Source organism: Wyeomyia smithii, chromosome 3, assembly GCF_029784165.1.
Source record: "Wyeomyia smithii strain HCP4-BCI-WySm-NY-G18 chromosome 3, ASM2978416v1, whole genome shotgun sequence".
Classification (NCBI taxonomy): domain Eukaryota; kingdom Metazoa; phylum Arthropoda; class Insecta; order Diptera; family Culicidae; genus Wyeomyia; species Wyeomyia smithii.
This window is the reverse complement of record NC_073696.1, coordinates 62,703,800-62,730,992: the sequence shown is the minus strand read 5'-3', so window position 1 is coordinate 62,730,992 and position 27,193 is coordinate 62,703,800. Positions and strand designations below refer to the sequence as shown.

The following is a 27,193-nucleotide window of genomic DNA, read 5'->3' as shown; positions in this document are numbered from 1 at the left end:
TTCTTGAAGATGGTGTGTTTAATTGGATTGTATTTAAAGCAAATTTGTATCGCTGGAAAACGGTATTGGTTATCACAGTAGCTTACGCGATGAGATTTACTAGCTACTAAGGGAGCATGCATAAATGACGTAGCTTTTTTAGGTTTTTTTATACTCCCCTTCCCCCTCTCCCACCGTAGCACTTCGTCACAAAGTCAGACTCCCTATTGATAATTACGTAGCTTTATAACAAACTCCATCGCAAACGAAGCCTGTGTCAAATAAACAGAAGAACATAGGTAGATGAATGAAGCGATGGGCTTACTTGCTCTATGACGTGCTATGATATGGGCAAATTGAGATATTCGCAACACTTTTTCACTTTTTATTCACTTTCGCTATTTATTTCTATCACTTTTTACCTTTCACTTTTCACTTGCAAATACGTATTTCGGCACTGACATAGTGCCTTCGTCAGTGCTTATTTGGACTGTGGAGAAAATAGCGAAACCCCAAGAATTTTATACCTAATTAGGTAAACGAATGGGGCAAATTTTAACTCAGAGAACGTAAACAACTTGAGTTAGGTAGAGTAATGTGCGGCCTGGTGATCCATGCCTTGTCGGGGAGTTTTATAGAAATTTAAAAAGCCAAGAGAAATGATTACCCTGATCTCTGTTAAGAAGGATAGCTGGGTTTTGTTTGAAAATTTCGAAACTTTCTGCGACATCTAATTTCCAAGGGGATGTTACTGATCGAACTAGACTAATGTTGTCGGTAGTCATAGCGTGATCTTCATGAAATATATGTTCGGCTATTTTGGATCTGAAATGGTGAGTTATTCCTTTTTCTGAGTCTTTCTTAGCCTTTACAAGTGCTGAAGTATGTTCCTTAAACCGTGTAGCTGGCCCACAGGCCGCGATGTGTTTCCGTCTACTAAATACTTTCCAGGACGTATAAACGAGTAGCTTAAGCGCCACCTCCAGAGAGGGCTACTCGTCGTGTTGAATTTTGCCCAGCACGAAACCTAAACCTCAGGGCAGGTTGTGGAAGAATTGTCCCGAAACGACATAAAGAAACGGTAGCAATTGTTGAATGAAGAATTACTCCGCCGCGCGTACGATGAAACCACTACTCCGCTTAGCCAAAAACAACCGTCTTATCGAAACACGGAAAACACGAGTGTCCGAAAAATAAGCGTTATCATCACAGGCGGAACACCAATGCCAAATCTTTCTGTCCGATTCAGCGGCAATAGTGGGGCTGTTTCCCGAGAGCCACCCGGAGTAAAATAAGAACGAACAACGACAAAAAACTACACGTACGCGAATGTGAGAATTCTCCTAGACAAGATTTACCTAATTGGGGAGCATTAAATCGAGCATAGTTTATAGTATTTACAACGATTTACATTTATTGCATGAAGCGGGATTTACTTAAGTCTAACGTGTTAGTGGCGTGTACAGTCAATTATCACATTTTTATTCGAAAGAACTCGTCCAACATACGGCTGGACGGCGAAAGCTTTCTATCAAGAAGTGTTTTTTTGTGTGTCTTTATCGGGCCCGGCTCATAGAGCTATTTTTACTCACGGTAGATAAAGAAGTCTCGTCGGTGCTATTAATAGCCCTACCGTCGATGACTTGTTGCGTTCGCTGCTGTTCTGATTGGCGTCGTTGGCGTCGATCGATGAGCTGCGATGGCGTCACTCGATGATAGCGATGGCGTCGATCGGTGTGGAGCGATGGCGTCGCTCGAACTACTTCGACGGCGTCGTTTGCCGGCTGATCGCAAGTGCCGACGTTTAACCAAAGCAGCAACTTCCAATCCCGTCGTGGGTCAGCAGCGTGAGGGTGGCAGCGTCGCGCCAGTGCAGCGGCTAGTAAAGGGCGAAAAGAAAGCCCAAAAAGGAAGCCGACAACGGCTGATTTGGGTTTTCAGCATTTTTTGTCGTACACACATTTAAACTTCTCTTACCTTCTTTTTTCTACAATAACACACGAAAAAGCGTCCGTAGACCGCACTCCTATATTTAACCGCACTAGCTAAACCCTAACGAAACGGAAAAACTTAACTAAAAAGAACACTCACATTTAACAAAAGACTTACTATAAAACGCACGCGAAATAAACTAATCACACTACTGCCTCGTTCACGATCAGAATTGAAATGGACGAGTAGTAGTTTCGAAAACCCTCAGATAAGTTGCGCGGTATTCGGTTTCCGCGATCGGAAGTAATGAACCACTTCAACACGATCATTTATGGCTTAAGCGTGAATGATTTTATCTCCTTCTTTCTTCCGTTCTTCCAATCGCAGATTTGCTTCCCCACTCGCTTCGGTATTTAGTGAGACGGAAAATACTAAGAAAAGGGAATTTGAAATTGCTGAATTCAATATAGTGGAGTATTTGTATACAAGCGTCTGATTTTCAATTCTATCATGCAATATTGAACAGTGAAACTAAGTGAAATTGAATGATTTAAATTCGTATAACAGTGACCATGCTACAACCAGATGTCTAATTTTCTTTTTTCGGCCAATGTAAACTTTATCACAATGTGGACATGCAACTTTATAAACACCCGCCCTATGTAATTTGTCAATAGTGTCTTTAGTAGACCCCAACTTTGTTTTAATTTGATTATTTCTACTACTGTAGATAATATCGATACCAAATTTTCTAAATTTTTTACGAAGTTGACGAGTAAAACTGACGTCATATTCAACCACTACTCTTTTCCGATCTTCTGTTAGCGGAGTGAGTGTTGTGTGAGATTTCCTATGTTGGATTCGTTTGTTTTTATCATAAATGGCTTGTATGGTTCTTCTATTATATCCATTCTGCTCACCAATATCAAAAATATATTCCATTTCGTTTTTCTTACCTTCATTACTGAGAGGCAAAGATTCCATACGGTGGATCATATGGTAGAAAGAAGCCATTTTATGCTGGGAGGAGTGGTTAGAAGTGTTAGGTATTACCCGCTTAGTATGTGTGGGTTTCCTAAAGATTTCGAATTCAAAGTGGTTGGAGTTTTTAACAACGACTACATCTAAAAATGGAAGCCTGTTGTTTTGTTCAATTTCCAAAGTGAACTGGATATTTTTATGAAGACCATTCAAAATTCCCAAAAAACTTTCCAAGTCCCCCTGTTATAAAATACAAAAAATATCATCAACATACCTCCACCAACGATCTGGTAAGCAGTCTTTTTCATTTAGTTTATTTTCCAAATGTGCCATAAAAAGCTCACATAAGAAAGGTGAAAGGGGATTCCCCATTGGTGCTCCTTTTGTTTGTTTGTAAAATTTCCCACGAAATGAAAAATAATTGTCTTCCATGCAAAGTCGAGTTAACTTCAAGTAACTGCGTACTTTAGTTTTCCAAGGGTTGCCACATTGTTGGGAGAGAAGCCAATCTTCCAAAAGATTTATAGCTTCTTTCACTGGAACACTCGGAAAAAGTGCTGTGACATCAAAAGAAACCATTATCTCACCAGTGTTGATGCCCCCCGATGATTTTAAATTTTCAACAAAATCTCCCCTGCTCTTCACAGATCGACGTATTTGCAAGTGAAAAGTGAAAAGTAAAAAGTGATAGAAATAAACAGTGAAAGTGAATAAAAAGTGAAAAAGTGTTGTGAAAATTTTTCTATCAAGACGCTCGAACAGAAGTGAATAAATTTGAGATATTCGGTTCTGATAAAATATTTTGGATACGTTCGGAGATTTGTTTGAACATGTGGTCTTGAATGTAAATATGCCATAATAATAAAATCTAAAATAAAATCTGAAATCAGCATTTTTTTTATGTTATTAACAATGTCACAAGATGGTTTCAAAATTCGAATCATGGACAAAAGTGTAAATTTAACAAAAAACAGTTTGAATTCAAATACGAAAAGTGTAGCCAAAACTCTCCTGTAACCTTTCGTGAAAATGATTCTAAAGCGGGATTTTTTGCGTTACATCATTAACGGATGCTCCTTTAAGGTGCATCTCTTCGTTTACACAACCGCCTGCTAGGATACCATTAAGATAGCAGCAATTTATGTAGAAGCGCTTTCGTGCGTAGACAAAATCCAAAATCTTGCAATTTTGAAAATTCTGTATCTCTGGAACGCTACATTTAGTTTTTTGCTGATAAGTGATTCCTATGTAAAATCGTCTGCTAAACACATTCGCGTGGTCAAAGTCAAAATCGAAGGGGGGGTATTTCGAGGAAATTGCAATTTAAATTTTAAATCGAAAAAAATGCAATGTTGGCAACACTGCAGGAAAAAATTGACCACGTAGTTCGATTCTACGTCTCAAACCCTTTAAAATAATATGTCAATATCACCTGTAGCTCTTCAGGGTCCCGAGATATTCACAAAATAAAAAAAGGGGTTTTGCTAATTTCGCAAAAAGTGGAGGCAGCTCCATTGACTGAGGGGTCCACCAATCGGTACAACACTTTGAACTTAAAAGTTCCGACCCAAAATACATCGACTCACAAATTTTGGTCGAAATCGGAGATGGTCAATGCATTTCCTCGGACACTTGACATGGAATGACCCTTATATGAGTTTCGATTCAAACATTTATATTGAAATTTTCCGAAAAAATTGTATTTTGATTTTAATTTTAAATAGTTTTAATTTTTCTAGCTAGAAGATAAGTACTCGAGATTGTGATTTGGATAATAACCTAATCAATAACCCGAAAAAAAATTTACTCATAATAACAATTCAATTCAAATTTTTAATGAGCCTTTGAGATTTCTTGCAAATTATAGCTTTGATCTGGATGTGGATTCATAATTGGATTCAACGTAGAATTGAGGTATAACTGGTTTTCTGGTACGAGATAAGGAAAGATGGGATTACCCCTAATCTGCAGTATTTTCAATGCATTTAGCAGGTATTCTTCAACACAAATTACAAACACAGTTTTTTTCGCGGATTTCAGCAGATTTTTTAAATACGCGATTTAAAATGCTATTATAATTTAGGCTAACTAATATTTTTAGGTTGATTGATATTTATTTTTTTTTAAATAGTTTATTTGACATGGAACGATACAATTTATGTTTAACTGAGCCAAGTACATTTTTTTTAAATTCTAAATTAGCAGGGAAAAGAGGGAGGCCTTTTTTTATTCTCGCGGCCGACTACGAGCTAGTGGGGATTTAAGATGAGAGGAGGGGTGTTACAATTTTGTTTTTAACTATACATAATGTATTCATTTGTACGTGGCTAACCAGTGATGTTCTATTTGAACAGTTTTGGTCTGAGGTGTCTGCGTAAACATAGAGATGCCGAGTCTTCGTTTTAGTGTCTCCAGCCGGGTGTATCATTCTCTTTCAGTTTGTGACAGAAATTGTATTCTAGCAAATAGATAAAAGAAATCAAATTTTAATGCCAGCATTTTTTATAAACCCATTTAGCTGTGCCATGTTCTGGAGACCACCGCTTCCCAGAATGTCTCTAACGGGTACGTTCGGTTGTTTTTCTCGGGCCCGAAGGGAATCTATTAGCTCAGACCTAACGCCACAGTATTCGGTACACGACCAAACAACATGCTCGATGTCATGGTAGCCATCGCCACAAACGCAGTGATTACTGTCTACAAGCCCTATACGAAAGAGATGCGTGTTTAACGTGTAGTGATTGGACATAAGTCTGGACATCACGCGAATGAAGTCCCGACCTACATCCAACCCCTTGAACCATGCTTTCGTCGATACCTTAGGAAAAATGGAATGTAACCACCGTCCCAGTTCATCTGAGTTCCATGATGATTGCCAACTGTTGAGTGTTCTCTGACGCAAAATGCTATAAAATTCATCATAAGCAATTGGTCTTACATGAATATAGCCATCAATAGCACCCACCTTAGCTAAAGCGTCAGCCTTTTCATTGCCCGGAATGGAACAATGAGAAGGGACCCACGCTAAGGTAACCCGGTAATTTTTATCTGTTAAAGCACTTAAAAACCGCCGTATTTTCCCCAGGAAATACGGGGTGTGCTTCACAGTCTTCATCGATCGCAGAGCCTCAATGGCACTGAGACTGTCTGTGAAGATGAAGTAGTGGTCTATGGACAGGGTTTCGATGATCCCAAGAGAGTACTGAATGGCAGCAAGCTCTGCGACGTACACGGAAGCAGGAGCATCGAGTTTGTAGGAGGCGGTAAAATTTTCGTGGAAAACACCGAAGCCAGTGGACTCATCTAGATTAGATCCGTCAGTGTAGAACCTTTTATCATAACTAACATGTTTAAACTTATTGGAAAAAATTTTAGGGATCTCTTGATTTTAGGGTCGCAATTGATCCGGGATACCAGAAATGTCTTGTTTCATGGTGGTGTCGAAGAATATAGCATTATTAGAAGTATCTAAAAGTGCGACATTGGAGGAATCGTATGAAGAAGGATTAATATCTTGAGCCATATAGTCAAAATATAAAGTCATAAATCTGGATTGAGATTGAAGGTCGACCAACCTCTCGAAATTTTTAATTACTAATGGGTTCATAACTGTGCATCGAATCAGCAACCGGTAAGAGAGATTCCAAAAACGATGTTTCAACGGAAGAATACCCGCTAGTACTTCAAGACTCATCGTATGGGTCGACTGCATGCAACCTAAGGTAATACGCAAACAACAATACTTTATTCGTTCCAGTTTGATCAAATGTGTGTTTGCTGCGGAGCGGAAGCAGAAACACCCGTACTCAATTACAGACAATATCGTTGTTTGGTAAAGCCTTAGAAGGTCTCCTGGGTGGGCTCCCCACCAGGTTCCGGTAATCGTACGAAGAAAATTAATCCTCTGTTGGCATTTTTGTGTCAGATACCTAATATGACAAGCCCAGATGCATTTAGAGTCGAACCAGACCCCGAGATATTTAGCGACTAAAACCTGAGAGATCGTTTTACCCGTTAGTAGGAGCTGCAGCTGAGCTGGGTTATGCTTCCTAGAAAAAACGACCAGCTCAGTTTTCTCCGGAGAGAATTCGATACCCAGCTTAAGAGCCCATTCAGACAAATTGTCTAAGGTATCATGCAATGGTCCTTGCAGATCGCTAGCCTCGCTACCAGTAATGGATACAACGCTATCGTCTACAAGTTGCCTTAGCGTGCATGAATTTGCAAGACATTCATCGATGTCATTGACGTAAAAATTATATAAGAGAGGACTCAAACATGAACCCTGGGGAAGACCCATGTAACTAATTCGGGAAGTTGTCGAATCGCCATGTGAGAAATACATATGCTTTTCTGACAACAAATTGAGCAAAAAGTTATTCAAATTTGGTGAAAGTCCCTGCGAATGAAGTTTCGCGCTTAAAACTTCTACAGAGACAGAGTCAAAAGCCCCCTTAATATCCATGAACGCTGAAGCCATTTGCTCTTTTAGAGCAAAGGCTAGTTGAATTTCAGTAGAAAGCAACGCTAGGCAATCGTTCGTCCCTTTGCCCCGGCGAAAGCCAAATTGAGTATCTGAAAGTAACCCGTTTGTTTCGACCCATTTGTCTAACCGTAAGAGGATCATTTTCTCCATTAATTTCCGGAGGCAAGAGAGCATCGCAATCGGCCTATATGAATTGTGATCAGAGGCAGGTTTCCCGGGTTTCCGAATAGCAATGACTTTTACCTCCCTCCAGTCATGCGGAATAATATTTAGCTCAAGAAACTTGTTGAACAAATTCAACAAGCGTCTTTTTGCAGAGTCGGGTAGATTCTTCAACAGGTTGAATTTTATTCTATCTAACCCTGGAGCCTTATTGTTGCACGACAGGAGAGCTATTGAAAATTCCAACATCGAAAATGGAGGCTCTTCCGTAGTTACTAATAACGCGTCGCGAAAGGTTTTCTGTTCCGGTACAGAGTTCGGACAGACCTTTTTGGCAAAATCGAGTATCCAGCGATCTGAATACTCCTCGCTTTCATTCGAAACGTCACGGTTCCGCATGCGCCTGGCGGTATCCCAAAGAGTGCTCATCGCTGTTTCCCTCGACAACGCGTTTACGAACCGCCGCCAGTACCCGCGTTTTTTCGCCTTTACTAAGCTCTTCATCTGCCTGTCCAGTGCCTCGTACTTTCGAAGCAGGTTGACAGTGCCGTACTCCCGGTAGTCCTTATACGCCGCGGACCTTCGCACGTACAGCTCAGAGCACTCTTTGTCCCACCATTTGTTGGGAGGGCGCTGTCTAATCGTTACCCCGGGTATCGGTTTTGTCTGAGCTTGAGTCGCGGCGTCGATTATCAAGCCAGCTAAGAACGCGTACTCTTCCTCCGGAGGAAGTTCCTCGTGAGTCTCGATAGATTGCGCTATAAGAGACTCATAACACTTCCAATCATTATTACGTGTAAGGTCGTAGGAAATATCGATTGGGTTCGGGGGAGTTGAACCATTAGCAATTGATATAACGATTGGAAGATGATCACTACCGTGGGGATCGTTGATTACTTTCCACTGGCAATCTAACGCTAGTGATGTCGAGCAGAGGGATAGGTCAAGCACGCTTTCACGTGCTGGAGGATTAGGTACGCGTGTCGCTTCCCCAGTATTCAAAACTGTCATATTGAAGTCGTCGATCAAGTTACAGATTAAAGAAGATCGGTTGTCGTCGTACAGCGACCCCCATAGCGAACAGTGAGAGTTAAAATCTCCCAAAATCAAAAAAGGTGCGGGAAGCAATTCTGCTATATCAAGGAGTTGCTTCTGTTCAATCCGCGCGGATGGGGGAATATATAACGAAGCAAGGCAAAGGTCTTTTCCTTTCATATTCGTTCGAATGGCAACAACTTCAATATTCGAGATCGAGGGGAGGTCGATTCTGAAAAAAGAATAGCACTTTTTGATCCCTAAAAGTACCCCTCCACCGTGTGAGTCTCGATCTCGACGAATGTTGTTGAAATCGTGGAAATTAAGTTGGTCATTTGAATTGAGGAAAGTTTCACAGAGCGCGAACGCATCACAATTGTATGTGTTTATCAAATGTGAAAATAAATCAAATTTGGGGATGATACTTCTGCAGTTCCACTGTAACACAGTGACAAAATTCCTAACCTCTTTCGACGTATTAGTCATCGAAAGATACGATAGCTGAAATGAGGGGCCAAGTTGCTGTGAGTTGCTTCAAATAGGTTTTCACTGTAGGAAGAAGGGAAAAAAGAATGTTTTGAAGGGGATCTGGTATGTTGAATGTTTTAAATATCCAGTCCACAATATCAGAGAATTTTATGAACCCTGTTTCTTTTATGTCTTCTGATCGAGAAATGGGTGCACGAGGGGTTTTTGGTGCCCCAGGAAGCGGTGGGTACTCCTGGTTTGATTTGAAATTAAAACCGGGGGGTACTTGCTTCGGTTTTTCTTCACCGCTTCCTTTCTGTGTTGTCTTATTGGTCATTCCGCTAGGGGTTATCTTACGACCTTTGCGAGAAAGATTAGGAGAGTGTAGCATTCTCCTCTTCCTAGATCCCTCTGGCAAGGCATAAGAACACCCTTCGACGGGATCGTCAGATGTACCCTCATCGGTTGGCAAAAAGGAAAAGATGTTTCCTGTCGAGGGTGGCTCAGCCCTCTTAAGCATTTCTGCAAAAGAGCGCTTTGATCGTTCCTTAAGGGAACGATTAATTTTTTTCTCGCGCTGTTTGTACGCGGGACACGCCGAAAGGTCATGCCGAGTTCCCTCGCAGTAAAGACACTTTTCAGTATCCTCACTGCAAGCGGTCTCAGCATGATTGCCTCCGCACTTGCTGCTGCGTGCCTTGTTGCAGCAGTAGGTGGCTGTATGACCTAACTGCTTGCAGTTTTGGCAATGCATGACCCGCGGTACAAACAGGCGTACAGGCAGACGAACCCTGTCCAAAGAGATGTAGTTCGGCAGTGCGGATCCGGCGAATGTTACACGGAAGGAATCCGAAGGGAGGAATTTCTTCTTCCCTTCTTCGATGGATACTGAATGTAATTGCTTGACATCCAGTATGTTTACATCTTGAATCAGGGGGTTCTTGAAGCAGCCAACCCAGTGACGCAAAATGTCATCGACCGTGAGGCTTCCTTCGGTAACCACACCGTCGATCTCCACGTCCTTGGCAGGGATGTACGCGCGGTACTCTCTCGTGAAGAGCTCGTAGCTAGCAATTGCGTTTGCTTGCTTCAAGCTACTCACGACAACTCGCAGTTTGTTCGGCCTCACCTTCGTAATCTCGGTTACGGCCGAAAACTGTTTTGCCAGGTCCTTGCCTATTTGTATAATGTTAAGAGGCTTCTTTATGGGCCTAAAGTAAACTACGAACGGACCTTTCGAACATCTGGGTAAGCTTTCACCCGTGTTGCCGGTACCCTTGGTACGGGGCTAGGTAGCGGGGAAGTTAGAGGGGAATTGATGGGGGAAATCTCAATCTCTTCCCCATTCGTTTCCACATCCAGGAATAGTTGCACCTGCATGTCGTCCATTTTGCGGGAGCGTTATGCTCTACCGCACACAAACGATAAATATTCGAATGTGGGGGGGTGGGGGGATCAAGTAGTTGGTATTAAATTTTAAAAGAAAAAATTTCAAACTACAATGGATCAAAATAAAAAAAGACAGTAATACTAATACTAATAACAATAGTAATAATAATAATAATAATTATAACAACAATAATAATAATAACAATAATAATTATAATAATTATAATAATAACAATAATAATAATAATATTAATAATAATGATAAAAATTCTAAAGTGAATACTTCACCGAACGTCTAAGTCACGACCTCACGGCTGATAGTTGGATTAATCGAGTGTCTCCGCAGAACAAACAATGACGATCCAGCTTCGTGTTGTGACACAGTGGCCGTATCTTACACTCGACCTTGTAGATGCCACTTGTAGTTGACTTCCACTCGCTCGATCGTATGATGGTCCGTGCTGCTAGCGGGGTAACAGCGGTGCGGGAGAATTATTCTTGCTGATATATCAGCTGCGTATCAGATCACTGGCGGGATAGCCTGCCCCTACCAGTGTGCAGAAGATGTTTCTGCCGATATATTGTTATCGCACACAAGAACTAATCGAAAAAAAAAACACCCGTACGATAACTCGTGTATTGTTATTTTGCGAATCAAACGGAGATAAACAATTTGCGTCTAATCAAGACGAAAGCAAAACAACGAATCGACCCGAATCCGCATTGATATTTATTCTCTGATTTGAATTTAAAAGTTTCTTTAGATTTTTACATATACAGATTTGAGTTTAAATTAACCCTCTAGTGCCCAGTGCCGCCTTTAGACGGTCTCCAGACGAACCTATAAAAAGCTTCAATAGTGATTTTTTCAAGTCCGTCTGAAAATTAACTTGGGCACTAGAGGGTTAAGATTTCAATCTAAATAAATTTGAGTTACAATTGAGATTAAACCTAGATCGACGCAAAATTGGACATGAATTTTGATCTTGTTTCGCATTCAGAATCGCATTTATATTATTTTTTGGGTTCGTATTTACGACTGATGGTGATCGTATGTACAATGTATCTGTGAATGATTGGTTTAGTCTTGTGCCGTATCAAATAAGCGTTATGTACAAAAAAACGATTGAGTTCGAACTAGGGTTCGTATTTAGATTCGCAATTAAATTCGTTTTTAGATTAGCTTCATAAAGTTTTTGGACGTCGATTTAAATTTAAACATTGTAACCATGGATTTTATTCTGACTAGATCCGCATTCCGATCTCGATTTATACCCAGGTATATTTATGGTATTTGTATAAATTCGCAATTGAATTTACCTTGGACACCGAACAGAATCTGAAACAATATTAGTGCCTAATTTGAATTTTGATTTGTGTTCGATTTTCGATTCGATTTTACGATTTAAATTGGATTCATTGGATTAATTGGATTAAATTCCAAATTCATTAGATTTAATGTTTTATTTCCATCCTCTCGAAGCATTTTTTTTTTTGGATATTGAATAGATAAAACTTGGAGTAAAGTTAAAAAATAAAATTCGGACTAGAATTTCATTCCAAGGTGATTGTAATATTATGTCAAAATGTTGTTATTATAATGTCATAATGTATCATAATGTAGGTAAATATCAGGTTGAACTTATTCCTGAATTGTGGGCTTAATCTAAATGAGGATTTCAATTTGAATTTGGATTTTAAGTTGGTCTGGTATTGTAGGAGTTCAGGGTTAAATTGAGATTTTCTTGAAAGGGGTTTGAATTCAAATTTACAGTAAAATTTTTTATTGACGCCTCAAATTGTTTAGATTAATATCAAAATTGAAATTTGAAGTGGATTTTCTAAATATTCAAAATTTTATTAATATTCAAATTCGGTAGAGTTAGGAAAACACGTTTGAAGAAAGAAATAAAGCACTTACCAGAAGCAGCAGATCACAATTCATGAATACAGTCTGGGCCCTTTCAATAACCTTTAAAACTTCATTGTCAGTTCTCGAGTTTATCTAATTTGTGAAAACAGTATACTAACTATTATTTTATCACCAATTCTTTGTCATTTCCTATCATAAAATTATTAACTATCTAGTGTCCAAGTCTTCGGTAAAATCCCTATAAATCATTATAGACATTTTTTAGGTATTTATTAAAAATTTATAGTTGTATAACTGACGCCCGTCTAAAGGCGGGCTTGGGCACTAGAAGGTCAATCTAACGAAGAGCTTCGACATAGATATGAATTTAATGAATAACAACTCAGGGGGACACCGATAAATTTAACTTTCTTGTACTCTGAAACAAATAACAATAGGAAGTAACCCTATTAGATGTTTCTTAGCAATCGAAGTTAAAACAGTTTCAGCTGGAGATTTTACTATGGAAAAGAACGGAAATCGATCGAAGTCTACGCTTGAAGACACTTTTAATTCAAGTACATGTTTGGCAAACCAAATTCCCTACCGAGATTAATGAGGCACTTGGTCAGCGAACCTTTGCGGGCTTTTTCGGGAAAACTGATGATGTCAGTAGCCAACAGCTGTTATCTACTGCCTCACTTATCTTTATCTTATCATGAAACCTTACATTTATTTGAGTTTCCGAATTTAGCGAAACAAATCACGATTGATTGTCGATTCGGGTCACAATCCTGGATTTCCCGAAGAACCACAAAAAGCACAAATCTAATCTACGCGTTGCTCACTCACCATCAATAACACGGAAATACCCTCAAATTGCGATTAATTAATAAATTGGAGATACCTACTACTTGTAGTTATATATTAAAGATGTCCCTTTAAATTTAAATATTAGAGTCGGATTTAAACTTGAACCCTAGTTGATTGTTAACCAGATTTGTAGCTTCATCGGAGACTTATCTTATCTGTCTTAGATTGGCAGTTTTCAGAAAAAAATCCAGAAGTACTATCCGCCATATTACGGAATCAATATTCGGAACTTCTCATTCTAATCTAATCGGAGCACTTAGCCGAACAAGCTAATGACCGCCATAAAGATTACCAAATTTACCATTCTATATAAAGAAGTTCGCTACTGTTGAATTATCGTTCAGTAGTGTTTCGGACAGACTCGCGATAATGAAGTTGTTTCTTGCTGTGATGGCCTGCCTGGCCCTAACCCAGGCAAGAGTTCTAAAACCAACTTGTGATAGAACGGTGGTAACGAATCCCTATCATTCCAGGCGGCTCAGCTCCCACGCCCCGTGACGGTCCGTGACGCTCAGGAACTCGCCGCCAAGAGCCATGTCCGCATTGTCAACGGTTTCCCTGCGGCGCAGGGTCAATTCCCATACCAGGTATTCCTAAGAGGATTCGTTACTGGTGGTGCCATTGCTTGCGGTGGTTCTTTGATCTCCAACGAATGGGTCCTGACAGCTGCTCACTGCATTTCCGGTGTTTCATCGTTTGAAATTGTTATGGGAACTATTGTTTCTGCTTCACCTGAAGTGCTGGGAACTTCCAATACCTTCATGATGCATCCAGCGTACAATCCTAATAATCTGAACAACGACATTGGTCTGATCCGTCTCAATACACCTGTAGCCTTCTCACGTAAGTGGATATAACAATTAAAATTATATATATTTAACTGAAAAAAAACATCATCAACAGAGAACATTCAAGCGGTCAATCTACCGAGTGCCGACCGTACTGGCGAAACTTTCTTGAATGTCATTGCCACCGTGTCTGGATTCGGACGTACCAGCGATACCGGCGCCGTTTCACCGACTAAAAACTGGGTAAACATTCGCGTCATCTCGAACGCCGCATGTGCTGCCGTTTACGGATCCGCTGTTATCGTTGATTCGACTGTCTGCGGAACCGGGGCTGATGCCGCAAATCAGAGCACTTGCCAGGGAGATTCTGGTGGCCCACTCACCATCCAGGAGGGAGGTGCCAGTCTCCAGATTGGTGTCGTTTCGTTTGTTTCGTCGGCCGGCTGCACTGCCGGACATCCGTCGGGTTACGTGCGAACCACCCACTTCCGCTCTTGGATCACCGCGCAGACCGGAATTTAAAATTTGAAATTACTTTCTGGCAGAGCGATTTGTAACTATTGTGACAAAGAATTAAAGCGTTTACATTGTTCCTCACAAATGCATTATATGTACAATATCCGCAAGGCATAACCATTGAAATATTTCGGTCTCTGTTGAAAATTAGCTGAGGAACAATTTTACAAGAACTCAAACAGCAAAATATTTTTAAAAAGATTATCAATAAGTATTTTCCAAAGCCTTTTCAACCAATTCCAATAAGTTTCTATAATTTCAGTCAGTTTTCTTATTCATCGCGAAGGAGTGTCAATTTCTGAGTATTTAAAAATACCATCTTAAGACATTCCGAGTTGAAAGTACCAATCACAATTGGTTATATTTCGTTTTACTTCGCGCTACATGTAATATGCGAAATCGGTCAGTCACAGTAACTGGGTATATAAGTTTTCTGGTAATTTCTCGTAGGAGATATAGATGTGCCTACAAATTATCTGTTTTTCGTTCGCTTTCATGAGTTTCAAATTCTATTATTTCATAAAATGAAAAAACTCTACCATTCGAAACCTGAAATATTTCTGACAAATTCCATAAGTTTAACTGAAACAAAATAGGTAGAGGTAGATTTTCAATTCTTTCAGCTATATATTTTCATTTAACAAAAATCTTTCTAACCCTCGGAAATTAAAAAACTACAGTACTGCAAATTGAATGGAGACGATGAAATGTGAGTTTACTTCAAATCTTATCTAATCGCCGTCAGACAAATAAGTAATAACAGGTAGTTCTTTGACGTAATTATGACGTAAGAATTGAGCTTTTCTTGCTCCATATCGAATCAATGTTTATTAACCAGAAGATTACAGTCTTCAACAAGAGAGATTTTCCATGAAAGAACCGTAATTTTAGTAATGGTATACCATCAATTGACGATGGTACACAGAGCAAGGCTTTACATTTTCGAAGCACAACAATTGAACTGAATATTTCGCTGAGTCATCTCGATTCAAACAGTTTCGCTATCATTTGATTCCTCTCGGCTACTGTGCTCGAATCACGATGAACATTTTCGCTGTCAAACAGATTTGAACAGAGTGAGAGTGATCACTGGCGTCTTTCCGTCTAATATTAATCGGATAATTTCAAATGAAACTGATGACTATCTCAATTGACGGAGAGACTCACGCATATTACCACTGTTTTCTTTACTTCAGCGTGTCATTTGAAATTAGCACTGCATCATGTCATTTAATCATAGTTTTCTAATACCGCAAGCAGCAGTTGGAACGACAATGGCATCCAATTAAGACGTCACACAAGTTCTGATCAATAAATCGGAAGATTTTTTGGTTGTTTATCACTAGCGCTTTGTAGCCACTGAGGGTTGTGAAACTGGTATGGAGTCCCCGGCTTCAAATTATCACGATTTTCTTATCTTGCTCTCCTTCTAAATGTGTGAAGTAATGTATAGAATCCCGCAGGCTCCGTCAGCGCTCAATATCATTTTCATTTGACAATCGTCAGGTGATAGTGACCACTTCTCCACTTTCAATTGAAAATCATTACTTTCCTTTTCGAACCCTTCAGCTGACAAATTCAAAGCAAGCGCATTCGAATGGATTTCGACCCACAAAGTGCTCGAAAATGGTACAAATGTTTCTCAATTGGAAGTGACGGTTAACAACGTCACTATAACCTGACAATTCTGGAGTATTTGTGATAAGGTCGTTTGTCTGATTGTAAACAAAACAAGTGAGAGATGATTTGTGCTTGTGAAGTACAGGGGATGTCGTTTTGATTACGTTTAGACATACGACCTTATCACAAAGTATTCCAGAACTGTCAATTGAAAATAGCCAAAGGTTCTGGTAAGAAGGGGTTGGTAAACGGCTGGGCAGAGCGTACCTGCAGTATAACCCGTACTAGCTGGCATAAAAAAGACCCCATTGTGATCCATGGCATCCTGCCTATCAACTCCTATCCCTACCTTCCCGTGGTACCAGCCGGGATACGAATAACCAAACGAAGATCATGGTAACCACCAGTTGTGGGATCTCGGTCGTATGCTGACAGGGAAGGGGGAAATGGGCTGACCTCCTCAGAGGAAAGCCTGGCCTTTCTGAGCGCCTGTTTTCCAGGTTAGGGGCGGCTCATAACAGCGTCTGACCCGGAGCGGGCGGCTGAGTACATAAAGGTGTTGTCTCGAACGCTATACCTAAGATGGCCGCCTCATCACGAGATTCGGTAGCGTGGCCCTAGCAAAGCAACCAACCTAAACAATTACACAGCTTTCCGAGGCTTAGTGATTAGAAGCACCTTCTTTCCACGCAAAGATATCCACAAAGCCATCTAGAGATCACCGGACCACCACCTAGAAGCAGTACATGTGCACTCAGAAATTTTTCGGCCAAACATCCGGCAGTTGATCAATCCGCAGGCTGCCGAGAACTACGCGCGCCTACTAGATGAGACACTACCTTCCACAGAAGAGTTATGTGCTTCGACTCTCGACCATGGATGAGGGAAGATACGCTCGACCTTTGGAGAGGCCGCAACCGCGGCACTAGGTGTGGTAACGTCGAGCCGACATAATGACTGGTTTGACGGGGAATGCCAGCAAGCGATGGAGAGGACGAAAAGAGCTTGAAAAAACTATCTAAGCATCGCCACAAGAGAGAACGCCGAATAACGACGAGCTCGAAATGAGTTGACCACGATTCTGCGGAGGAAGAAGTGCCATTAGGAGGACAGAGATCGCAACGAGCTGGAGCAACTGTTTCGGGCTAACGATACACGCAAGTTTTTTGAAAAAGTGAACCAATCCCATAAAGGCTACACACCGAGTCCAGATATGTGTAGGGACAGGGAGGGAAACCTGATCACAAGCGAGCGCGAGGTGGTTGACAGGTGGCAGCAGTTCTTCAATGAGCACCTCAATAGCGAAGCAACGGAAGGAGGCGGAAGGGAAGTTATCCTTGGAGTGCCTACAAACGACAATAGTGTCCCAGTTCCCGATACCCTGGAGATCAAACGGGAATTGGGTCACTCAAAACCAATAGAACCGCCGGCAAGGACAGGCAATCGGCAGAGCTCTATAAACACGGAGAAGAGGCACTAGCAACGGCACTCCACTGGGTAATCTCTAGGATTTGGGAGGGACTACCAGAGGAATGGATGGAAGGAGTTGTATGCCCCATCTAAAAAAAGCGATCGGCTACAATGCAGCAACTACCGCGGCATAACGCTGATCAACGCTGCCTACAAAGTTCTCTCCCAGATTCTACTCCGCCGTCTATCCCCTCTAGCGAAAGAATTCGTAGGGCAGTACCAAGCGGGCTTCACACAAGCACGCGCTACTACGGATCAAATTCTCCCTCTCCAGCAGATCCTTCGGAAATTCACAAACGTGCCCACACATCATGTTTTCATGGACTTCAAGGCAGCGTATGATATAGTCGATCAAGACCAGCTATGGCAAATAATGCACGACTACGGTTTTCCAAATAAACTGACACGACTTATCAAAGCTACCTTAGACCGAGTGATGTGTTACGTGTCCCTTCGAAGCTCGCAGAGGGTTGAGACAAGGAGATGGATTATCCTGCACATTGTTTAACATTGCCCTTGAGGGTGTAATCTGACGGGCGGGCATCGAAACGAGAGGCACGATTTTCAGCACAGGTAATCAACTCATAGGCTTCGCAGACGACCTGAACATTATTACAAGAAACTTAGCGACGGCGGAGGCAATCTACGCCAGACTAAAAGTGAAAGCTAGACGAGTTGGACTAGAAATAAATGCGTTGAAAACCAAGTATATGAAAGGAACAGGCTCGAAAGAAACCAACATTCGCCTCCCACGGACAGTGATCATGGACGGCGACAAACTCGAAGTGGTAGAGGAGTTCGTATATTTGGGATCTCTGGTAACCGCCGACAATAACACAAGTAAGGAGGTCCAGTGACGCTGCTCAAAGAGGACATACGCGCACTATTTGAACGGAAAGTGTTGCGAGCAATATTTGGTGGAGTACAAACCGAAAGCGGAGAGTGGCGTAGACGTATGAACCACGAGCTGCAGGCACTACTTGGAGAGATTCCCATTATAGACAGTGAGGTAAAATCGGTTTTCTGTAAGAACTCCACCGGCACCAGGAATAGAGGGGCCCAACGTGCTAGATGGCTTGAAGCGGATCTGCGAGTATCGAGACGTCTAGGAAAATGGCGACGAGTAGCCCAGGACCGAGTAGAATGGAGGAAAAATCTTGATACGGCACGAGCCACCGCGGCTCTAAGCTGCTACGGTAAGTAAGTAAGTCTAGTAAGAAGTGAGATCAAAATCTTTTCCTACAGAATATGTGTAGCTGTAGCAGTGTTGCTGGAAAATTCCGATGGTGAGCCGTCCGTCAAACATTCAATCATTTTGGGGTGAATAGCAGTTTCTACAAGCATCGTAGCGCCTTACGGTCTTCAAAAGAGTTTTTCCCAGGAAAATTTTCTACAAATATCATGTATTGGTATTTTTTTAAGAGCCTACTAGCCTACTAGAGAATAAGTATTGAAAAAGTGGATTTTCCCATATAAAATCGTATGGAAACTTTAAAAGTCGGGCGCAAATCGGGCGTTTCACCGATCGATCTGAAAAGTTACACAGCTGTTATGGGCCCCATAAGGAACACGAGAAGTGCATGGTAGCTAACATTTATTTTTTGTCCCACCCTAATGGACATGCAGACATGACGGTGGTGATGGACGTCGAGATCTATCTCACCCTGAATGGCAACGACTGGCAGGGTACTTCGTATTTTGCTTCCTTTGCGAAGGAAGTGAGCTCCGAGGTAAAGTTCATTTCACACACCAAGCTCCCCAAGAAGTTACTGCTGTAGCCGCTCTTCTTTCGCTCCGGACTGGTCGTGAACGGGGTAATTTATAGTACGAGGTGCCTGCCGGAGGTTGCTTTGTTCATCAAGTAATACCATAAGGGCGAAGACGCGGTGTTTTGGTCGACAACTTGAAGCGATCGTTGGAGGAGGTGAAGCGGCTGAATAACGATGTTATACCCAAGTCGGCGAACTCGCCCAATATTCCCCAGCTGCGTTCCATCGAGAGTTTCTGGGCAAACCTGGGCAAAAACATGCCTAGTCTCATGTTTACGTCCGCCATGGCGTTTCTTCTTGTTGACTGCTAAAAGGCCGCTCGTAAAGGCGTAAAAGATTTTTGCTAGTAAGCTAATATGATTACGTTGCATGGAAAATTCATCAGACTCAATTATCAGAAATGATCGGTAACCTCAGACAACAACTGTAGCAGAGAAATCCGCAGACGTATCATAGCTGGAAGTCGTACCTCCACAAGACCTTAACTGCCGTTCAAAGCATAGTTGTCCCAGCGTGCATAAGATTTGTGTAGAACATGGGACTACTATGATTTGAACGGCAGTTAACTGCCGGTAACCGTAAGTCAGTCCCATGTGTAAAAATGTTAAATTGAGAAAACAGCTTCGAAAGATATTTCATTCACGCTCAACTATAACTTATTTAAAATGAATTATTTTGACAACATTCATGCTAAAATATAGTTTGCATACTAGCCTGCACTAATTACGTTGTAAAAACCACTGAAATCATTGGTTTTATGATAAAAACCTTGAGTGTGACTGACTTGCCGTTACATTCTACACCGAAGAGAAAAGTAACCGCAAGTCAGTCACATTTCCATGTTGAAACTATAGTGCGTGTTGACGAATTGTTATTCGTTGCCGTGGAAAACTGTCAATCCTTCGCTGTTAGGAAGTGTATGTCCATGAGAACCATTTAAAACATATCAACGTTGGAAAATCTCTTGATGTACGGAACCGATGAAGCTTATCCGGTGAGGACTCTGATAAAGGTTTTCAGTTGGTTCATCCGACAACAAATGTCAACATGATACAAATCCATATGAGGTTCGAGCATCACCTTTGGACATTTCTTGGAACGATTCCCTGGATTCTGATGGAAGTTTTTTCGATACTCAAGATTTCCCGGATAGATCCACGAAGAAGTGAACCAAGAAAAAAAATTGATTTGAATTCATATTAGCAGAAAATTCATTACCAATTCAAACTAAAAAATAATCCCAATTAACGATAATTGTTACTAGATAACTTATTTTCGTCTAAACGGTCATAGCGAACTTCTCTTCTTCACTCCCCATCCATTTTACTGTTGTATTATGCATGTTTTTTTGTAAAACGGGACTGACTTTCGGTTATTTTTCTTCTGGGACTGACTTGCGGTTACTTTGCATAATGGGACATTTCGACTTGGTATTGATTTCCACTTTTGTTGGACAAACCACTATTTTTTATCGGTACATCTGAAAATATAGCTCAAAAATCCGATGCTAACTCAAAATTGACAAATTTACAGATGGGACTGACTTGCGGTTACCGGCAGTTAAGGTCTGGTAAACTTTGCTCCTGTACCAAGAGCACCATGAACAAGACGCTTGGAGGACCGGTGATCCTGTACGGAAACGAAACATGGACAATGCTGATAAATTTGCCAGATAGTTCTTAATTTGGCAAGGTATTTGCAGCTTTGGACTCGTCACGAACCTGACGATGAACTCGAAAATGTGTGGATAGGGAAGAGTGCCTGCAGAAGCAGCCCCTTCCGATTTATTGAGGCTCACAAACATCCGGTAAAGTTTTAGTCAATTTGACAAGCAATAGAAAGGAATTTCAGTTGTACCTCGCAATTATACCCAATTGAAAAATGCTGGGCAACTTTCAAGTGGAAATTGAAGAGAAGTGTCAAAGTTACTGGAAATGCTGCAAACATGAAAAATCGAGGAATAATATGACCGCTGAAAATTCATCAAAACTGTGACGGAATAATTTTGTTCAATATTTTGTCTAAAAATAACAATAAACTATCTGCATTTTGATATAAAACTATTTTTGCACCTTTCATCAAACCTGAGATACAACGGGTTTCGTGTTTCCTTTATAAATACTTTCATGTAAATGATCAATAGGCCACCATAGTTCTTCACGTTAATTGTTTAACGAATTCTTATCTATGGTAGATAGTAACACTCCTACCTAACGAATAAGGAGAATTTTTCTTTCTCTCTCCGTTTTTGTTTGAGGTTGTGTTATTTGCCGCGCTCTAGACAATTTATTAAACTTAGTAATAAACTGTGGATTAAGACAGTAATTATCTTCCGAAACCAAAGGTTATCTGGGTCCCAAAATTTAGATACACACCTGAGAAAAAAAAAGTAGGAGGGTGGTATTCAAGACACGACCGCATGACGTTGGACTACGGTATTCTTATATTCCAGTAAAACAAATAATAGAGAGAATTGCAACTCTAGTATTTGCTGCAATTTTATCTAACAGTGCATTTCTGAATGCTGAAACGTTAAAACGTTATAAATAATAATATATACTAAAAGAATGGATATCTTTTATTTAATCGCTGTCAATTCATACATATTCGAATCAAACCTTTGTTCGTAGCTGCACTACCAAGACAATCATTTAATTGAGCGAATTGGTAAAATTTTCCTATCTAAGCAAAAAGCAAACTTAACGAAACTATCTGAAATTGGAGCCCAGAACGATTCAAACGGAAATTTTGAATTTAAAAATTGTTTGACATTAACCCTTAAATGCGCACGATGTTAAAAAATCATCTAAATACATAAAATCTTTGTTCAACAGGTTAACTGCTCTAAAACTAACCAATATGCATAAAAAAATTGAAAGATTTACTTTTTAATGTGCAAATATTATCATGTTGTTTTTAAACAACACTGTGACTTTATCGCAGAATAAAATCGAAACAATTACTTTTGTTAACAGTATCTTTAAAATTGACCTTTTGTTAGTATAATTACTGATAATTCAAACATTTTCACTAACCACTAACCTTATTTTAAAATTTATTTTCAAAGACAGTCAGCACCAGTCGGGAATCTCGACATGTTTTTTTCGTTTCCGAGATTTTGACACCAAAAATAAAAACAAAACATTCAAATACAGTACTTCCAGCTGTTAAGTTTTCTTCGTTAGAGTCTAGAGAGTTGTTCTAATGAAATTTATTTCTAAAAAATACTAAAATACGTATACTTTAAAACGTTTTTAGTAGTGTTGTTTTAAAACAACATTGCGCATTTAAGGGTTAAATCGATAAAACTCATGCTAGGTTAGCTCCAGCCCAGCATATAGCTATATGTATTAAAAAAAAATACGTTTATTTCAATAACCTTATATAGCTAGAGCTCAATTACACGTTTTTAGGTAGTTGTTATCAAGGTTTTGGCGAGTGACAGGAAAATATCTTAACTTCTTCCATTGTGATTCAGAGCATTTCTAATTGTTTTGTAATTTTTCACGATAGCGACAAGTTTGTTTCTTTCTCTGTGTGCGAGAAACAAAATCAAAACCGCGCACTGAGAAACAAAAACGAAAATTTATTGAATGCTCATTGAGAAAACTTGCAACTCTCTTTACCAATAATTTATGATACTCAAAAGAACCTGTTTTGATCTAAATGAAATTTCTAGTTAATAAGTGTTGATCATTCATAGGCAGTAATTTTTCCTCGATGAATTAAGACTGGGTGAAGAATTTAAAATCGCTGCTGTAAAATCAAATTCACAACTGTGTTCGTTAAGACGTTTTAATATTTTTAATAACAATAATAATCTTCGATAAACACCCGCTATAGTTATCCACACACATTCTATAACTATCTATACACACGTAAAAACTAATTATACACACGCTGTTGCTTTTTATACACACATGCTAAAGCTTTTTATACACACGCTATTCGTATCCATATATCCGATACAACTATCTATACATACGCATAAGCTATCCAACCATGTGCTATTACTATCCATACAAACGCTATTACTAATCATTACACACGCAGCAGCTATCCACACACATGCTATAACTATCCGTACACACGCTGGATATACACGCAATAGCCATAATATGCTACACATGCTATGTCTTAAGCAGGTATTAGACGAAGCAAATATTTACTACTTTTGGTACGAATTTTATTTGCACAAAATAAAATCCGTACCAAAAATAGCAAATATTTTCTTCGTCTAATACCTGCTTTACACACGCTATAGCTAGCAACAGCTCTAGCTATCAATACACATGGGTTGATTAGCTATCATCACTATTATCGCAAATGTCATAGCTATGCAGATGCACATACGCTATATGTGCACACTGCACACACACTAAATGGAGGTAGCTTTCCCAGTGGCGGTGCTGGCTCGTGCAGTTTCTGGCTGTTTTTACCCAACGATATCTGAATTGGATTACCGCTGGTGGGGTCCAACTCAGATCGAAGGGGAACCGAACTGAATGAAGAAATGCAGCTGCCCACTACCTCCACCGCTGCTGCCTGATACCACCGCTCTGGTTCTGCTGCAGCTCAGTTCCGCCACTGGAATCAGCCACCTCTGCTGATTAATCAGGACCGTTCTAGTGGCCTTCCACTTGTTAACTGATGACTGCTATGAGACGACGCAGGCTATTATATAGCCCAAAGCAAAAATCCATCCGCGAGCAAAGGAGAAGCGAGCTTGTGATTGGTTGAATGTGCACGACTTTTAACACAACTTTTAACTAGTTTAGTATCGAAAACATATTTAAATTATTATATGACAATCTTGCGCAATATTTCCCCTATCAATCAAGCCATTGGTGTTTAGAATCTGTTCAGTGGTAATGATAAATGAAGCATTATAAAACGGTGTTGAAACACCTGTTGCAATTACCGAAAGCGAGCTCGCTATTGGTTGAAAGCTGCGAGACTGTTTACAAAGTCAGATCGGTTGTATCCGTTAGTATCGACTGTGCTTGTGAAGAGAGGTGGTGATTGGTTGCTCGGTATGATTTAGACAATCGATGTGATTTATCAATTTTTCAATAGTGTATCTCGAATAATAGGTTATTTTTGTTACATAAATTCAACCGCAAAAGAATTTCTGATCGGTTGATGCCAAAACCTCGAAATTCTGAAAAGAAATGACTGATATTTTCAAATTTTCAAATTCAGGTGCCTAACTTCGGTATAGACGTTAGTCCAACGTCAAAAGGCGCAATCATGATACATGATTGAAATAACATTCGACTTGAAAAATCAAAACCAAAGTGCAATTGATTGGCATGACTGGCAAAAAGCTATGAATTCCGTTAAGTTAATAAACCATTTGATAGTCGCGAGTTACTTATGCATTCTCATTATCGCCTTTTAAACAGTCTTCTAACTTTATCTCTAGAACCTGAAATGTACTTGAATCCGTATGGTGAAAAAAAAATCCTCACAAAATTGGAAATAAATTGATATTCCACACTCACTTAAAGGCTGGTACATTTATGCGGTGCACGCTAGAAATGAACCAACTAATTTAAACCAGTTAAAAACAGCAGCATATAAAAACGTTTATCGTTAGTTTACAGCGCTCGCTAAGTGTTAGATACAATCCGGAGGACAGATTTGCTAGATTGAATCGCACCATAGGATTTAGCCCAATCAGCATCAGTGATTTATTTGTTGCTGCTGCTGCCGCGTATGGTAGCGTAAGCAAACGAAAAAAAAACCAGTGCCACATGTCGGCGCACCCGTCAACCGGCAAAAAACAGTCCCCCGCTGACAGTACAGCAAAATGGGCCTTTCCATTGGACTGTTTTACAGCCGCCCAATTGTGGGCAATTTATAATAGCAGATCACTCGAACTGGTCGCGAAAGCACGCACGCTTAATTTCGCGAACAAAAACCCCCGGGGACTCGTCGAACGCATAGAGCACGAATCACGCACCGAGTGTCTCATTAATGCTGTAAGGTGATTAGATTTATGTTGTTCGTGTGTTACCTAATTGGGGGTTGTAAATCTAACTTCTGCACGGTTTAACAGGCAGCACTCGAAATGATCGCTTGTGTTGCTTTTGCACATTGTAATTTAGTGTAAACAAATAATTGTCACGAATCAACACGACAAGTTTATTTTAAAGATTTCACCTACCTGTTTTAACGTTAATCTCGCCGTGTACCGCAAATCGCTGCCTTCCCGCCGAAACCAGACGTGCGGTTTGTCGCGGATTATAAAAACTATGTCGGCAGGTATCTTTCCTTTCGTCTGATCGCCCTCCTTCTGGAAAGTGACCTTGGTGCCAGACTTCCAGCCCGGTCGGACTGATATACTGACGTATTTGTCCTCCTTCTTGGAAGTACCGTCCGGTTGCAGTACCCTTCGGGAGATTTTCATCTTCTTAACACAGCCATGGTAGATCTCCTCCAGCGTCACGTACAGATCATGCTCGATCGGAGGATCCTGTACTTTTTCTTTCTTCAGTGGCGAGTGCACATTGAAAGAGTGTGACCTACGTTTGTTCAATTCGTATAGTTTCATAACTTTAATTAAATTCATAATCAACGACTTACCTAAATGCGCCTCCCAGCCCGTGTCGGTTCCCCAGTCCACCGAAAGACGTGAAAAATTCATCATCATTGAACAGACTGTCATTAAATAGACTATCATTGTGCATATCGAAGAATGAGGCAAACGGGTTACTCGAACCGAAAAACTGTGCGAAAGTCGCCCTGGGATCACCGTGGAATTCATATGCGAAGTTTTGTGACGAATTTGTTGTGCCATTCGATGCTCCTGAAACAATAAACAAGCAAAAAAATACCGGTCTAATAATAATCGCACACGACCAACGCCGAAAGCGCAACTCACTCCCTTTCAGTCCTTCCTCGCCGTACTTGTCGTACATCTCCCGCTTCTTTTTGTCCGACAGTACTTCGTACGCCTCGGCCACCTCTTTGAACTTTTCCTCGGCCCCGGGACTTTTGTTTTTGTCCGGGTGATATTTAAGCGCTAGCTTCCGGTAGGCCTTCTTGATGTCCTCATCCGTGGACCCTTTGGGTATCCCTAGCGTTTTGTAGTAGTCCTTCCCCATGGCACCTATTTTGACGGCTTTGTGAGCGAGAATATCCCAGCGGGACTCCTAGGGACTACTATGCGATGCCCGGGGTGCAAATGCAGCCGCTCGTCGCTTCCGAAAAGTGCACAGCCGTTGCCTCAACTACGTCCGCTGCAATGAAGTAGGGAAACAGACGAAAGGAAGGTAAGGTAAATGAATGCGATTGATATGCATTTTTTCTGGGAAATAGCACATGTCAATTGGACAGCACAGCGTGAACCACTAGACAGAAAGACGAAAACGCTCAGCATTTACGTCAATGTTGCTGTGCTGTGACGCTCGAAAGAGTTACGTTTTTGGTAGATGTAGAAAGCGTATGTAATAGATTTAGGGTGTAACAAATTAAACAATTAAAGCATTTGTTTTCATTGCAACTGAGATTTTTAAATAGATGAACCAGAAGTGCTTATCACTCATATCTATTATACAATCGGGAAGGAATAGATTCGATATGTGAGTTAGGAAACCTCGTTATTTATTATTTGTTTTTTTTTTTTCTCGTTATTATGTTTGATGATTAACAAACCTATCAAAAATTAGTCAATGGTAATGTTGGAAGGTGTGAAATCACATTTTAAATTATGCTAAGTTAGTGCTACTTCTAAGTGGGTCAAAATTTGTAATCATTTAAATCATAAAAAATCGCGATGTCTAATTTTTGGAAATAATTTAAAAATTTTAAGAGTTTCACTCGAGAACTTGATTTTAATGCCTTTGTATGTTATTAAACTTGGTGATGA

General features: G+C 40.4%; 2 protein-coding genes across 13 annotated transcripts in view; one reads left to right on the top strand and one right to left on the bottom strand.

Annotated features, from left to right (window-relative positions):
* The window catches only part of LOC129730309 (dnaJ protein homolog 1), a 135,075-nt gene that overhangs the window by 11,125 nt on the left and 96,757 nt on the right, over window positions 1-27,193 (bottom strand). For 11 of the 12 annotated variants that reach the window (XM_055689541.1, XM_055689546.1, XM_055689539.1 and 8 more), the window contains 2 exons: window positions 25,909-26,564; window positions 25,490-25,847 (listed from right to left, as the gene is read on the bottom strand). In XM_055689541.1, the coding sequence (XP_055545516.1) occupies window positions 25,490-25,847; window positions 25,909-26,429 (879 nt within the window). In that variant the 5' untranslated portion in view covers window positions 26,430-26,564. The remainder of the gene's footprint in view (window positions 1-25,489; window positions 25,848-25,908; window positions 26,565-27,193) is intronic. The other variant, XM_055689549.1, reaches the window with a different exon arrangement.
* On the top strand, window positions 13,481-14,546 carry LOC129730310 (collagenase-like). Its single transcript, XM_055689550.1, has 3 exons — window positions 13,481-13,571; window positions 13,631-14,000; window positions 14,061-14,546. The coding sequence occupies exons 1-3, from the start codon at window positions 13,527-13,529 to the stop codon at window positions 14,465-14,467; spliced, it is 822 nt and encodes a 273-aa protein (XP_055545525.1). The 5' UTR covers window positions 13,481-13,526; the 3' UTR covers window positions 14,468-14,546.